The sequence below is a fragment of the Rissa tridactyla genome, chromosome 9, assembly GCF_028500815.1.
Source record: "Rissa tridactyla isolate bRisTri1 chromosome 9, bRisTri1.patW.cur.20221130, whole genome shotgun sequence".
Lineage (NCBI taxonomy): Eukaryota > Metazoa > Chordata > Aves > Charadriiformes > Laridae > Rissa > Rissa tridactyla.
Window position 1 is genome coordinate 20,828,860 of NC_071474.1, and position 15,414 is coordinate 20,844,273.

Consider the following 15,414-nt stretch of genomic DNA (forward strand, 5'->3'; position numbering starts at 1 on the left):
GTCCCCCACTGGGAAGGATGTCCTCAGACAGGGGTGGTCTGCAGCCCCCATGGCCAGCTGCTGCTGTGGCACGGTGCCCGCTCGCCAGGCTGGGACCTTGGCCCCAGGGCACGAGTGCTGGGCAGCCCCGGGCACTGCAGGCTCCTCGAACTGACATCGCTGGTAGGAAATCCCTCTTCTGCGCTATTCCTGGCACATTTAGAGTTGCAAGTCCTCCATGCAATGAATCACATCTGTTTATACTCATGTGCCAGAAAAGACATTTTTAAACTGCAGAGAAAAGACAACATTGTTTGCTGGCACTTCTGGATGCCAGCATGACCTGTTGCGTAGCAGTGGGAATCGGAAAATGGCAGCGGTATCACATGGATTTTCAAAACGACCATATTAAAACGCGTTGCCCACAGTCAGCTCCAGCTCCAGATCCTGCAGGATCCTCCCTCCGGCTGTGGCCAAAGCCACAGAAACATTACTATATAATTACATTATATAATACTTCTGACAGCATTGTCAGCTTTAAGATATTCTAACGTTCTAGTTATCGTCAACAACTGTAAGAACGTTATCAGACAGCTTTTCTCTAAACCTTTACTGACAAGATGTAACACTTTATTCTTCTGCTCGTCAGCTTAACTGAGGGCACCAAGCTCCTCATCCCAAACTCCTACCCCAAAAGCTGAACAAAAATAGGAACTGGGTGTTACAAGTATGGAGAGAGAACAAAATGAGTAACTTCACAAAATACAGCATTCAACTGAATCATGCCAAAGATGTAGGCCGGGTTATTTCGTAAGCCAGTATGAGCAGTCACAGAGTCCACTGACAAAAGTGGACAACAATCCAAAGGGGAATTTCCACTGTTTGTTCGACAGAGTATTTGGTTTACTACTAAAAAGATTCAAGGAAAAGAATAGCTTAAACTTAAATGAGTGCTCTGGCTACCAGGGAAATGCCGACACTGGCATTTGAGGACAAGTCTTCACGGCAGACTAGCTTACTTGGTTTTAGAAGGGTTTAACTTGGGTACCACAGCCATCTGATCAAGCTGACATGAAGTTAACTCGGAATTAAAAATATCAGTTGCTAAGTATATCTTGGCAGCGAGTAAGGCTAGTTAAAATCAATGCAATGTCAGCAATGTCTGCATAAGAACATGGAGTTTGCTTATGGCCACATAAAATTAATATTTCTGTGTTAAGATGCAACTTCAGCTTCTCTTTTGCAAACTCATGTATCTGTGCTCAGAGGAACCCCAAGCGCTTCAAAAACAATGCCGAGGGGATTAGTTTTCTTGAGGGATCCATGACTAAATGTGCACTTGATAACTTCTGATCCCATTTTCCATTTGCCTTACCTGATTATCTGGGTTGTTTACAGTAAAATAGCCCACACAAATAATGACTTCGTGTAGCAATCCTTCACAGGTATGCTGGGAACAGTACCACAGCAGAGAGCTGATAATGTGCCGGAATGCAAGGGACAGTCCTTCAGCACCCACGATAGACTGAAAAAAAGGCCAAGAAACAGAAATTAAAGTCTAACAGTATGTTATAGAAATGGTGTGAATTTTTGTGTTTTGCAAAGTACAGACTATATTCTTTGTTGCAATGACTCTGGAGGGGGACGGAATCAACTCTCCTCTTTCAGTAAATATAGTTTACAACTGGACTACAACATTAAAAGCCACAAAAATAGGAATAAATTCAAATTTTAAAGGGACACAGGAAAAATTGGATTCTGCTTAGTTGACATTCAGCGTAGCATTAGGTTGACAATTTCATTTGACGTACATTGCATGTTCCAGGAAAACTTAACACTAATAATATTTCTTAGTAATAAGCAAAAGAAACCAAACCGTCTTCATTTCTGCAAAAAAGCAAAATGCATTTCTCATTAATAACTTGCGCTCTGAATGGAATACAAAGATTAATAACAAATAATGACTTTTCAAACATTAAAAAAAGTTAAAAACATCCAAAAGGAGAGAACATTCAGCTGCAAAGCTTCTTGGGATGCTTTTAAAAAGTAGGCAAATTGCTGTAACGTGGAGATTCAGAATTAGATTTTATCTGCGCAGTCTACAGCCTCTATTTAATAAACATGTCAAACAGACAGAACGACACAAGGTCAAAGGGGAAAACTAAAGCACAAGGAATGAGCATGACAGTCTACTAACTCTAACGAACAGCAATGCAGGCCTGTGAGAAAATCTCTTTCATTTGAGAGTTTTCTTGATTTTATACCTTGTAGCTTGTGTTAAGTACATATACCTAAATCCCAGTCTGTAGTATAGTTTAGTTTTAGCACACTCCAGACTTGCCCAGCAAAAGTAGAATCCTTGACAATCACAACAGACTCAGCTGCAGATACTTTCCCCCTTGAACCTCAAGTGTTCTGCTAAGTTAGCCTATTTTCAATATTTAATGCACAATACAGCCACCATTTACTGCTTTACATCATGTAAATGCCACGTTCTTCGTTAGGTCCACCCTTATTTAATTAGTGCTGTCCACACATGCTGTGACCTCGCACTCTGGCTTTAACCTTTCCTGATAACAACAGGTCAAAGGGCACCTGAGTTTGTGTATAAAAGTTAAACTAATTTTTCAAGGAAACTATGCTTCCTTTTTAGCCAGAATTAATATCAGCTCAGGATCCTGCGTTGTTTCTCACTACCATCTTTCAATTGTTTAGACTGTCAAATTAAATGAAATATATACCCATGAGCCATCTGTGCTAATACAAACTCTAGAATACCAGGCCTCTTCTGTTAATCAAAAACCCCTATTCTATAGTCCTACTATTACGTGATAAAACTATTCTTTTGAGATAATAATCAGACAGGACATACACTAGGCTCTGCTGTCTGCTAGCCTGCTACAGAGCACAAGGTCAGGATGGACAGCAAACTGCCTCAGGTGTATGTTGATTTTTTTAACATTACAGAAACAAATCACATTAATACACTGCAAGGGATAGCTGCCAAGACCACGCAAGTGTGTCTGTCCATCACAACCGGTATTATGCCCACAATTCAGTAAGACAGCCGAGCGGTTACCTCCTGCATTGATGAGCTGAATGAAATAATGCACACCGGTTAGTTTTATACAGCCCTTTATGCAATAATTACTATCTTGCACCATTCTATGTAGAACAAACCAATGCAGGTCATGGGATTTGGGAATTAATGCCGATGGTTTGTTATAAATGCTCAGATACAATGGTAGTTGGTAGAGGGATAAATACGGAGTAAGAAGAAGTTTGTATTTTAAAAATTAATAGTGGTTTCTTGAGATATTGGGGAGCAGCCCCTCAGCCAGTGCCATTTGCTGGAGCTCCCCGACAAGCTGTAGCTGCCCCAGTCCAAGTCTTACTCTCCGGTGGGTACCCGTAATTATTTACGGCAACAAATGAACATCCACTCTCAAACCAAGAGGCACTGAACAAGCCACAGAAGTGAACTACTTTGAAACATCTTGATTTACAGAGAGAAATGGGAGTTAATGGTGTGTGTAAGAGTTGTTTTACATGAAACTCCAATAAATAAACTGTTTTTGTGCCCTGTAAAAAAGCCCCGACTGGACTGGATCCTGCAGCTGCATCTATACAGGTGAATGTTGCTACGCGCGCACTGCTTGTTGCTGTTACCAGAGATACTAAATGTAATAAAAATCAAAGTCAAGAAATAGGAACTGAAGGAGACTTATACCTTATACTAAATTCTTTACCCGTGCAAAGCTCTTGCTGAATTTAATGCATTTCAGATGGAGTGTGTGGTACGACTTATATACAAATTACATATTAAATGAAACAGAAACCTATTCTGATGAATTGTATAAGATTGATGCTGCTAAATGTGTTTTGCAAAGCAATGCTTTTTGACAGGTGTTTCATATTAACAACCCAACTGCTTTGCGAATTTATCTGAGAAATACACTAGTATTTGTATCTTCTTGTATGGCAAAACGGTTCATTTACACTAGGAATCTATTCACAGAAGAAGGTAAGAAAAGACTTACCTTCCCAAGACTCAAAATATGATCTCTGAGTTTCTTTCACAAATAAAAACTACGGAAAATTAAATTTCCAATTTTTGGTCAATAAAATTTTACTTGGATAAAAAAAAATGATATCAAGTTATTTTCAGTTTCAGTTGTACAATCTTAATGCAAGTGACCACTGAAAGTGCTGAAAAATGTGAACTGTGGTTATAATATAAGCAAGTCCTTTCACATTAGAAAAACTGTTATTTCATGCTTTCGACCAAGATTTTTTTCCTTATATTTTTGGGGCTTATTAAATATAAGAAGTACTATGCTAAAAGTGAGGGGTTTTGAACAGAAGTAGTAATGGATGGGATTCAGCATTTTGCATAGTCCAAATTTTCACTTTTTGCTTAAATTCATTTGCCATAGCTATACAGTGGAAATAAAAGTTATTAGCAATTCTAAGCATGAAAAAACCTAAACATTTAATTGTGAAAGTTCCTTCAATAATTAAGATCTTAAAGACAGAACTTTGTCCAAAGTATATGCAATAATTAACATTTTCACACTAAGCAAAAGTTTGAAAACGTCTGTTACCTGAAAGGCAGGCAGATCAAGAACAGCAAAACTATTGAAGAAACGTAAACTCTGAATGGCAACCTGGATTGTGTTCGCTGCGTAGCTGTCTTTAGGGCTTGCTGTGTTCGGGTCGGAAATTGTCCCGTGGAAAAGAACACAGTACAGCATATGCAAGACTCCAACCAGATCCGTAGCCTGCAGAACTGCTGTTAGCCCTGTGGGGTCCTGACGTGTATTCTCAAATATGTTCCAAGATCTGGAAAAGAAACATTAAGCCGTCTGAGGAGGAGACCAGCGCTCGGTGAGAACACTTGCCCGGGATGCAGCACTTCTAATAAGCCAAATGTTAGAAAAGCAGTAAACTGCTAACAAGGAAAAAAACCTGATGCCTAATGTGTCAAGAAACCACAACATTTCCAGAAAATGCTTTCAATAATCTGGGCACCGCCTCATGCAGCGCAGCTGTATCTTTAAATATCTTTCTCCACATACCAGTGTCTTTGCTCCCAAAATGGGTTCACGACAGCAAAGCGAGACCACGCAGAAATTGGACAGCTTTACAGTCGGAAGCCTGGGGGCACTTTCAGGGGCTCCATGCAAGCTCTGTTTCAGGTCAGTAGCCTGCACCCATCTTTCTTTCCTGCAAGAGCAGCCAGCAGAGGTGGGAGAACTCCCTGGAGCCGCTCACTGCCTCAGTGACAGGCTGCAGACACTGGAACAAACCGCCTACCTAAGTAGCAAAATAAGTTACTAGGACCAGATGAACTTAATCAAATAGTTCTGCAGGAATTTAAGAATGAAGTGGTTGAGCAGTTAACAAAACACACTACTTCTTATTTCAGTCAGATGATATTATGGGAGACTGTACAGTGGCAAAGCACAAATAAGTATGAAGTGCTCGAGACAAACAAACACAGCTTGTGCAAATGCAAATTAGGTTTCTTTGGTACCTTTTGGGTATGCGTGTAGAATAACGGAGAAGGTTTCTGGCTATCTAGGATATCAGGACAGACAGGCAAATAACTCAGGATGCTCTGTCCATTCTCACATCCAAACTTCCAAAAGCACCTAACATAATCCCTCTACGATTTGTACTGTTCATGTTTTTTCACATTATTAATAATCCAGAAGATGACGCAGGACAGTCACTACTAAGGAGGACTGAGATTGTCACTACTCTGGAGGTTAAATAACGTAAGGGAGGCAAATACAAAATAAAGCACACAAAATAATTCAACAAGTTTTATATACTCCGAGTTCTAATTCAAACCCATCACGTAAATCACCTGAACTTCATTATTGAAATACATTTAGTCTATATTGGTAAACAAAGGAAACACTGAAATATTAAGATACAGTGAACAGTAACACTGAAAACATGGTACCTCAAAATCTGGTCTTTACCCCATCTACTATGTTTCCATGTTAATAAAAAAAAAAAAGAAAAAAGCAAAAAAGAAAGAAGTGTCAATATCAGAAGAAACTACAAAGATTTAGTCTATTTTTTTTTTTAATAATTGAAGGAAAATATGACAGGTGATAAGAGAAAATGTCATAAAAGGACAAAATAGATGAGGGTATCTTTTATAACAACTAAAAGCAAAGGAAATGGGAAAGCGGTGGAAAGAAGAACCGTTTCCTAAAAAAATCTGTAACTTCAAAGACCTCAGTTGAATACAGAAATGACTGGACACTCTGAGGGCTCAGAATATTCCTGTTGGCCAGAACCAGTAAGCAGCTTTTCCTTGACTAGAACTGCTCTAAGCGATCTTTTCAGTATCTGCACCAGAAGCACCTTGCACCACTCTGGTACACGCACTGCTCTGCTCCAGTGGAGTTTCCAACACAGGTCCTAGGTATGCTGATAATCCTGCTTTATATGATACAGATGCTTGTCTTCAATGGAGCAACTAACCCACAAATTCACAACTACGAGGTTTTGGCCATCATCGTCTTGTTCTGTCATTTTCACATTTTCTAGTGAAGCAAAAAAAAGCAGGTACGAAGCACCACCTCACCCAAACCCAATGTCTATCAACGAGAATCTCTATTTGTAAGAGCACACCGTTGCTTCCTTGGACCAAAGAGACAGAAACAGGCAGTGCAGGATAACGAACCTGCATTCATGTCCCAAAGAAGGCCCTGGTACTGGGCTAACTTCCCATATAGCTTAAATATTTTAAGAGAAGAAGGAACAACATTTATGTGAAACACCATCCTTGCAGTTGTAATAGCAAACTTGAAAGCTAGTATCTATGCATTTTCCTGTGGGTACAATTCTTCTGTAAGGTAGCACGTGTGGGCAGTAAAAACCTGAGCAACACCTGCTTGCTTTATAGGGCAAGGCTGATAACCAGGTCCTTCTGATCCCACACAGTCCCCTTGTGCCCCCGAGAAGGGACCGCTTAGCAGCCGGGGGGACACAGTGAGCACAGCTACTGCGAGGAGCCTGACAAGCTGCAGGTAGGGGTGGAGGGGAGATGTAGGAGGCTTAGGAAGGCTATTTTGGCACTCAGGCTATGAAGGATCTCTGCACAGCCTCTGAGGGGTCTTCTCGCAGCCCTGAGCCTGTGTGAATACGGTAAGGTAGTATTTGCGTTGTACACCACTTACTCTACAGCACCCATCTGCTTCCACCACTGTCCACTCACGTCTTTACGTTTAGAAGGCAGTTGCTCAGATGACTCACTTCTGCTTTTTACCAAACATGTAAGGAATGATCTGATCTGAAATTAGCATTTATGGGTACTCTTTCTTTCCATGTTATTTCTATTTACAGTCTGTGAATGGTCAATGCTACTGAAAAAGCTTTCAAGTACAGCATCCTCTGCTGCTACCTCAAGGATTAACATCCCGGTCGTATTTCAGCAATACCGATGCTGTACAAAAAATAGATGAGACTGAAGAATTACTTCACAAATCTTTGAAAGAAGCAATCAGATCTTTAGGTAAGACACAATAAAAACAAAAGCAACATAGCTGTACCTATTTTCCAGTACCTGTGTTGTTACACAAGTGACTCCATGATCACCAGTCACCACCGGACCTCCACTATAACGCTGCCAGTTAGCGGCCAGCCATTCGTAGAGAGTTAGCTGGAGACAAATGTGTGAATTTATGGTATAGGTTCCAAAAATGCAGTGTTTGTTTAATACTGTGATAGCCAGCTGAACTCCTAACAACCCTCAGAGAAACTCTGCTACAAAACCAGCCACGACAGCACTTCAGAAGGCCACCAGTGTGGGATTCTCTCAAAATACATGTAATAACGTTCAAAAGACAAGCTGAAGTAAATTAAAAAGATGGTTAAAATTACGCTTTGATGCCACTTACCTGCTGCAAAAGAAGAACCACAATCATTCAGCTGGTGGTTTGTAACACTCATAACAACCCTAACAATTACTCCGTAAAGAATAAAAAAAGTTGAAAAAATAGCGGAGCTCTATGTGTGTTTTAGGTGGGGCTATGCTCTACGCTGCACAATTTATGGCATTACTTTCCTTCTCCTACGCCTGGAATCTGTGCCCAAAAATCCTCCTTTTGAAGCTCTGTGGTCTTTAAGTGAGTGTGTCTGAATGGAGTCAGCAGAGACACTTGCTGAGCCATCCCCCGGCTGGCCGGCCGCGCCTGGCGCAGATTCCCACTGCTCAGCTCCAGGCCCGGTTGGCACGTGGACCTGGCTGCGGCGAGGAACGAACCTGGATGGCTGCAAAAGGCTCTGGGACCACCGCCGCGCACTTCTCCAACTGCGCCTTGCGTGCCTGCAGACTCCTTAATATTCCTCACTTTCAAACAGTTTCTGGTGCACAACTATTTATTTCGCAGTTTGCAGTAGGCCGTATGTGCCACCTTCGCTTAACTGCAATCAAGTAACTGGAACATTTATTTCCACAGTATCGCGTGAGAGCACAGCTCCTTCTGCCAGCTAGTATTTCTTAATTTCAAGCGTAGCTTTTTCAACAGTACAAAACAGAAAAAAAAAAAACAACACTCATGGTCAAACGATAACCCCAAATTAATTACTGTATATGATACCTCGCAGAATTTTTGGTGACTGTATGCAATGAGAAGATTGACCAATTTTCACAAAGGTTAAAGTTAGCTTGCTTTCAACTCTCACTCCATCATTATTTTTAAACAATTCCATATGAAAAAGCTTACATTGCTGGATAAAATCCTTTTACCATTTTGTGCTGCAGTGAATGAATCAAAATATACATAAAAAAGTCAATTGTAAAATAACTCAAAATGCAAGCATTATTTTTTTCACAGAAAAGAATTTAAACTTATATCACAGGACAAAGCTGTTAAAAAAAATAATAATTAAATCTGTCTGCTAGGTTTGGTGGATTGAAGGAACTGTTAGAAACGTTTATTTTTGATGTTGCCTGTATTATAGTTAATGTGTGTATGTACAGGCCACTGGCTCCTGTTGGTTTTAACTGTCAGTTATAATCACTTGAAGTCTAAATGTTTACAATAAAAAGGTAAAAGACATTATTCATACTGGTTGTGGGCTTTAAAGTAGAAAACGTGTATGAGACGTTGGAAAATAAAGCATGAACCTTTGTGCATGCTGCTTTGAGCGATTTTGGTCAAGTCTGTACAACAGGGGATTTCATACATTTAGCAGATTTTTAGTTCACCTCAAAGGTAAGCCCGGTGAAAATTCAGCGACAACTGTCAGGACACAGACTGAAGTAAAAACCCATAAAAACCCCAAAATCACAAGATGACAGCATCATGCAAGAACCCTATGTTTTACACAACTAAAGTTGAGAGAGGAGATTCCTATTGGGTGTCTCTCCTTTTAATTCTCCTATTTAAAGAAGCTGCCTGAGTAAAATAGTATGGAGAAAACTTCTTCAATTAATCACTGAAGGGAAGCAAGACTTACTGCATTTTTTACATTGGCTTATAAAGCTGGGAAAACACACAGGCTTTCAAACTTTACCAAGTCTCTATATTTAACACGGCAAAACAGGCAAATATTTATATTATGCTCAAACAACCTGCAGGATCTTAAAAAGAAAAGTTTCATGAAATGCAGGGAATTTTCATTATAGGCTGCCATTATGATTTTCAGCTTCTGCCATCAAGGAGTTTCAGGAATTGGTACGGGGTTTATTACTTGCAAAAAAGGTTTAAGTATTTAAAAATGTGGATGCATACATCACAAGAAAGAAAGACACTAAACAGTGATACTTCATTGCTTAAAATATACCACTATTTTTTAAAAACAGGAATTCAATACAGCTTGATGAGAAACAGCATACTCTGCAGAAGAAGTATAAAACTACAATTTCTCCAAGCTTCAATATGAGCAAACTGTTTATATCTGAAAATATACTGTTTTAAAAACTGACTGAGCTAACAAGCAGACAAGCCTCTCTAAGGGTATACATTATAATGTTTGTATATTTGAAATACATACTCCTGATTAAGAACGTGGAGCCAAATGGAAACATGAGTTTTCAAAAGGCTGAGAATACAATCTGTTGGGTGTTTTTTTATTATTAGGATTTTAAAATTATGATCTGTACTTTCTGCTTCTAAATTATTTTATTTAGAGAGAGATGTCAAAATAAAGAGGCAAAATAATAATAGAAGAAGTGTAAAGAACTATTTAGCACCTGTCAGACCTTGTTATAATTCACACCATCAAGCTAGGAATCACAGTACTGTGTAAAAGTGATGATTTGAAGCATTTTAGTAATTTCAAGAACAAGTTTCAGTTGGTTTACAGGACTTGCTGATCTGCTGTCTGTTGGAAGCAATGAGAAACACAACCAGCGTTTGGGCAGACTTGCATCTCATTCACCATCCAGCAGCCAAAACAGACATTATCTTAATTACTATAATAAAACTGAAAACAGACTTCCTCATGTGACATTACATTCACTATTTTCCTGGATCAATCCCCTGTATATCTGCAGCTTTCTGACACTGCAGCGTGTAATCCACAACTTCATTAGCCGTTGACGCAGATTTATGTGTGTTGTACTACTGTTTTGAGATAACACATAACAGTAACAATTTAGCTACTGTACTGCTATGACATTCTATTTTCCTAGATTAAGGAGGGAGCTTGCAGACATTTCTTACATCAAGAAAACAGCAAAATTTTGAAAAAGTTGCTGTCCTACGAAGCTGCACGATTTAGGGACTATTATTTGCGATATTCTCTTTATGCATAACTCACTTTCCTCCTTGTGTCTGTGTTATTGTTAGTCCACTGTACTGCTCTTAGGGAGAACATTCTTCCTTAGTGATTAACCCTTACACTGCACCGCCACTGACAGTCTCCTCCTGCTGTTTGCATTAACTCTGTGATTAGTGTTAATTTCTTCACTCATAGTAATGGGCAAAAGCAAAATAAGGCATTAACAACAGTCCTCCACAGAGTAACAACTAAACCTATTGGTCAGAAATCTTAGTTCCAGAGACTTACAGGGAAAAAGGGAATATAGATTTGATGAACACTAGGCAGCACAGGAAAAGACAGGAACATAAGATCCTTGCTACGCTGATGAAGGATTTGCCATATATTTTCTTCTTTTCTTAGTCTTCACTCCTGCTTTTAGGGCAGGGTGAGCGGGGGCAGCATGGCCATGTTTTTATTAATGCTCCTTGCATTCCGTGCCTGCTCATTGTTTTCCCTCTTGCATTTACAAGCCAAGCATGCTCCATATGCGTATTCAGGATTCAATGGCCCAAACCAGGCCTTATATCTCTCGTAGTTACAATAATAAATACTGGAAAACAAGGCTCTCGTCCTGAACCTTGCTACTGGACATCTGGAATTGGTCACAAACTGCAAGGCAGATTTATATGGCCATATAAACCACTGTTTTTTTGTTTAGGGTCTATTTAATATTTTGCTTTATTTAAGATTAATAAGAACATCTCCGCTGTCAATTCTGGCTACTGTTTCCCTTAATGGTAAGCAAAAAAGAGTTTAGCATTATCAAGGCCACAATTTTCAAGATGAACCTGACATTTGGTACTTCAACTTTTACTCACCAGAGACAGAGCTCGATATTCAGATGTGCTGCATTGTATGCATTCTCACTACATATAATCATGTAATCACAGAATGTGTTGTGTTGGAAGGGACCTCTAAAGTCCATCTAGTCCAATCCCCCTGCAGTAAGCAGGGACATCTTCGACTAGATCAGGTTGCTCAGAGCCTCATCCAGCCTGGCCTGGAATGTCTCCAGGGATGGGGCCTCCACCACCTCTCTGGGCAACCTGGGCCAGTGTTTCACCACATAATTGTTTCACCACAATACCCTATTTTCAGCTCTCATACACTTTTTTGGGGGTTTGTTGGTTTTTTTTTTGTTTTTTTTTTTTTTTCCACTCATCCGGGAAAAAGAAGGTCTTCTCTCCATTGCTAGCAATGGGTGCAACACAGCATAAGAAAAATGGGACTTCCAGTTGGAGGTCTCGAGTCACCCTCACTGATTCTCACTGTATAAAAGATGAGGGTATAAAAAATATCAAAACAAGGTTCACATGGGGTTACAAGTTATTCAGGTTTTCAACAAATGTTCTTTTATATGTACTACGCAGTGTTTGGAAAACAGGCTATCATATCTACAGCAAAACTTCATTTAAAAGAATCAATCTAGCATTTATTAGCCAGCACCAAAAATGAACATTTGAGGAGTAAGATCAATATAAAAGTTAAATCTTTTCAAAGACCTTGACCATTAATGAAAAGAAAATCCCTCTCTTATAATAAGAGATGTTTATAACATATGTTCAGAATAGATTCCCTCACTTCAATAACTTTTTATGATGTTAAAATCCTCCAATTTATGTTTCTACATTAGCAAGGCTTTCCTTTATTGTATCTAATTCAATGATTTTGGACTTTTTTTTTCCTAAGTCTACCATGGGAATAAAAAAGGTATCTTAGTTTATGTCTTAAAATTTTATCATCTACATTATATCAACCATACACCTCATTTAATATTTAATGCTGACATATATATATGATACAATTGGAGGCTATTCTCTAATAATCATTATTGTTGTGACATCTTGCCTGATGTAGACCTGCAGGTAGGTACTTGACTGAGATCTCTTCCCTGCCTATAAAATTGTTTTCCATGAATTAACTGTCCAAATAAACACTGGGTATCAATTCAGAGCTTGGTTTAGAAACATTCTGCTAAATTTGGGAGTTTAATGCAACGTTCCCATGAGGAATGCAGGAAAGTCTGGATTGACAGCTCTTCCTACATGGGAGCTCCAGAAATGGCCTAACGTACTTTGTACCCACAGGTCAAGATCTCTTAATTGTTTAAAACTTGAGTTAGAGTGTTTAACTTCCAGCCCTCTGGGGATATTGCAGATTACAGTTGCAGTAAAGTTCCTAACAGCCTGCTGCTGTCTGAAAGCAAAGGCAGAGGATCACGCAGCTCTTGGCCATTTCTAGCTCGTAAAGGATTTGAGGAACTATTATTTGGCACTGTGGATGGCTGGAGGTGGTCCCAGTGCGTTAGCCACCCAGCAGCTGCTGTCCTATCAGCTTCCCACCATGCCACTCAGTGCCGCAGCATGCTAAGATCCACACACAGTATAAACAGCATTTTATAAAAATACTCTAATGCATGTAATATGGAATGGCAACTTCTTCTATGACAAATAACAGCCTGAAATAGTTCTATCAGAAGAAACTAATTTTGTGTCCCCCACGATTACCATCAAGGAGCGTAAAGAAGTTCTGAACCTGGAAACATTTCATATAGGGCATTACACCAAAAGAACAACTGAAAATTGCTCTTGCAAGAATGGTGAAAGCCTGATATTAATTTGGGAAAACTTCTTTTCACACAGCAGTGTCAGAGCACTGGTAGTACTTAGTAGGCTTTTTTCCTCTGGGTAACAACTTCAAAAGTTTTACGATCAGGGTGGTTACTCACTCTGATGTCCAGAGGAGTATAATACGGCATGTTTGTTTGGCGCTCAAGCCTGTATCGACTAAGTTGGAGAAGAAGAAAAGCTGGATTCTGACTGAATAGGCTGCGTTGCCTCCTACTACTGTTTACCACGAATGAAAGAAGCATCTGTATTTCTCACAAAGAGAGGCCACCTTTTGTGCTGCAAGATCACGTATCACACAACATGTACTACTGTATTGTGACATATTTAAGAATTCAATAAATTTGAGCTCTGTTTCTGCTACCTTAATCTGTGTTTGGCAATACCTTTTTCTATTTAAATCACCTTGAATACTAAGGACTTCTGTAACGCGACAGAATTACATTCTGCATTCACTTCTTAAATGAGAGTGGGCTCAGGTGATGAAAGACATTTAATTTAAACTGCCCTTCTCATCAGTTACACCAAAGCTTTTGATCTAAAAGTGAAAGACAACAGTTTTGAAACTTCCAAGTTTGTTCCTCTCATTTCTTTTCCTGCTCAAATGAACAATCCAACCTGGAAATTGAGAACAATCAGCAACTCTGGATAAAATCAAAAGCATTGCTATTATATGCAGGCAGTAATATCCGATACTTCTTGGTGTAACTGTGAAGAAAAACACTCAACCCTCCAAAATTAGTATTCTGCTACAAAGCACAGATGTTCTTGGAAAAAGTACCTGCACAGTGCCTTATTATTTTGGGTTGTGAAGCTCTGTATTATTGGGGTGAAGCGTGTGCCTGCTCCAGAAATGGCAAATGTTATATTACTCACTCTCGTAGCTACAACTATTATTCCACTAAGAGAAGGGTGATTTTCTTTTTTTTTTTTTGTATGCATTTGACTTTTGGCAGCACTGTCCTGGAATGTAAAATGCCAAGTTGGCAGCTTTCAGAAAGGGAAATTTCAGTAAGTTGGGATGGTCTCTTTGGGCTCATATTTCTTGCAGTTCTTTTTCCATGTGCCTTTGTCCCCGAGTTACCAGCAACAGCTCTTACCTACAGCTTTTTTTCTTATTTTATGCTTTATTAACTCTAGTTTTTCAACCCTAGCACCCTTTAGGAATTCATTGTAAAGTTCTGTCAGGTTTTGTCTTTTCCTGAAATGTGTAACATTTTAACAGTAGTAAGCTCTAGTATATGCACCCCAAAGCTCTGAAATTTTGAGTCTGACAGTGTCAGGCTCTCCTAAGTTGTAGATTACAGAAGTCCAGATTTGCTGGCAGACACATACCTCATGCTCTCTCCCCACAACCCTGCTCAGGTTACGATAACAAACATTTTGCATTAGAAAATTCCCTGACAAATCTAGTAATACTTTACAGAAAATATAATTCCCTTACTAACAGCAGGGAATTAAAGAATAAGACCGCTCCAGAGACAAATCAATTAAGAGTTGATTTTAGTTGATAATAAAATACCTCTTGAAGTCCTTAGGACCGGACATTTAAAGTTAGTAGTGATAAAACCCTCTCTGTAATGAGTAAAGGAGATAAAGTTTGCAATTCTGATAAATGACTTACAAGAATCAAGACTCAGTGCAGGCAACTAATTACAGTTCAACGGTGCAAGGGTGAGCCCTGTTTCTTTACCAGTTATTCCTGTGTGACTGAGAACAGTTCTGTTTAACAGCCTCATCAGAATGCTCGCTTCCGTGAACACGGTGTTGGCACAGGGTTACAACAGCTGCTGCCTGAAGAACACATTAGAGACGACAGACCAAGGGCACCTACCTTCCATTGACAGCAAAACAGAGTTGACATATCCCATGCAACACCGCTGTGGCATTCTGTAGAAAAGTTGCTATTTTGGGATTCTCATCAACAGGGCCTTGAACGGAGAGGAAACAGCAACACAGCTTGTCTATCAATCCTATGTTCACCACGTAACTAGAAACAGAGGAAAAACTGTATTAA

At 39.5% G+C, this 15,414-nt stretch overlaps 1 protein-coding gene across 6 annotated transcripts in view; it reads right to left on the reverse strand.

Moving 5' to 3' along the window:
- SCAPER (S-phase cyclin A associated protein in the ER) overlaps nucleotides 1-15,414 on the reverse strand; it is a 163,810-nt gene that overhangs the window by 20,295 nt on the left and 128,101 nt on the right. For all 6 annotated transcript variants that reach the window (XM_054213746.1, XM_054213745.1, XM_054213747.1 and 3 more), the window contains 3 exons: nucleotides 15,232-15,387; nucleotides 4,584-4,821; nucleotides 1,355-1,504 (listed from right to left, as the gene is read on the reverse strand). In XM_054213746.1, coding sequence (XP_054069721.1) covers nucleotides 1,355-1,504; nucleotides 4,584-4,821; nucleotides 15,232-15,387 — 544 coding nt within the window. The remainder of the gene's footprint in view (nucleotides 1-1,354; nucleotides 1,505-4,583; nucleotides 4,822-15,231; nucleotides 15,388-15,414) is intronic.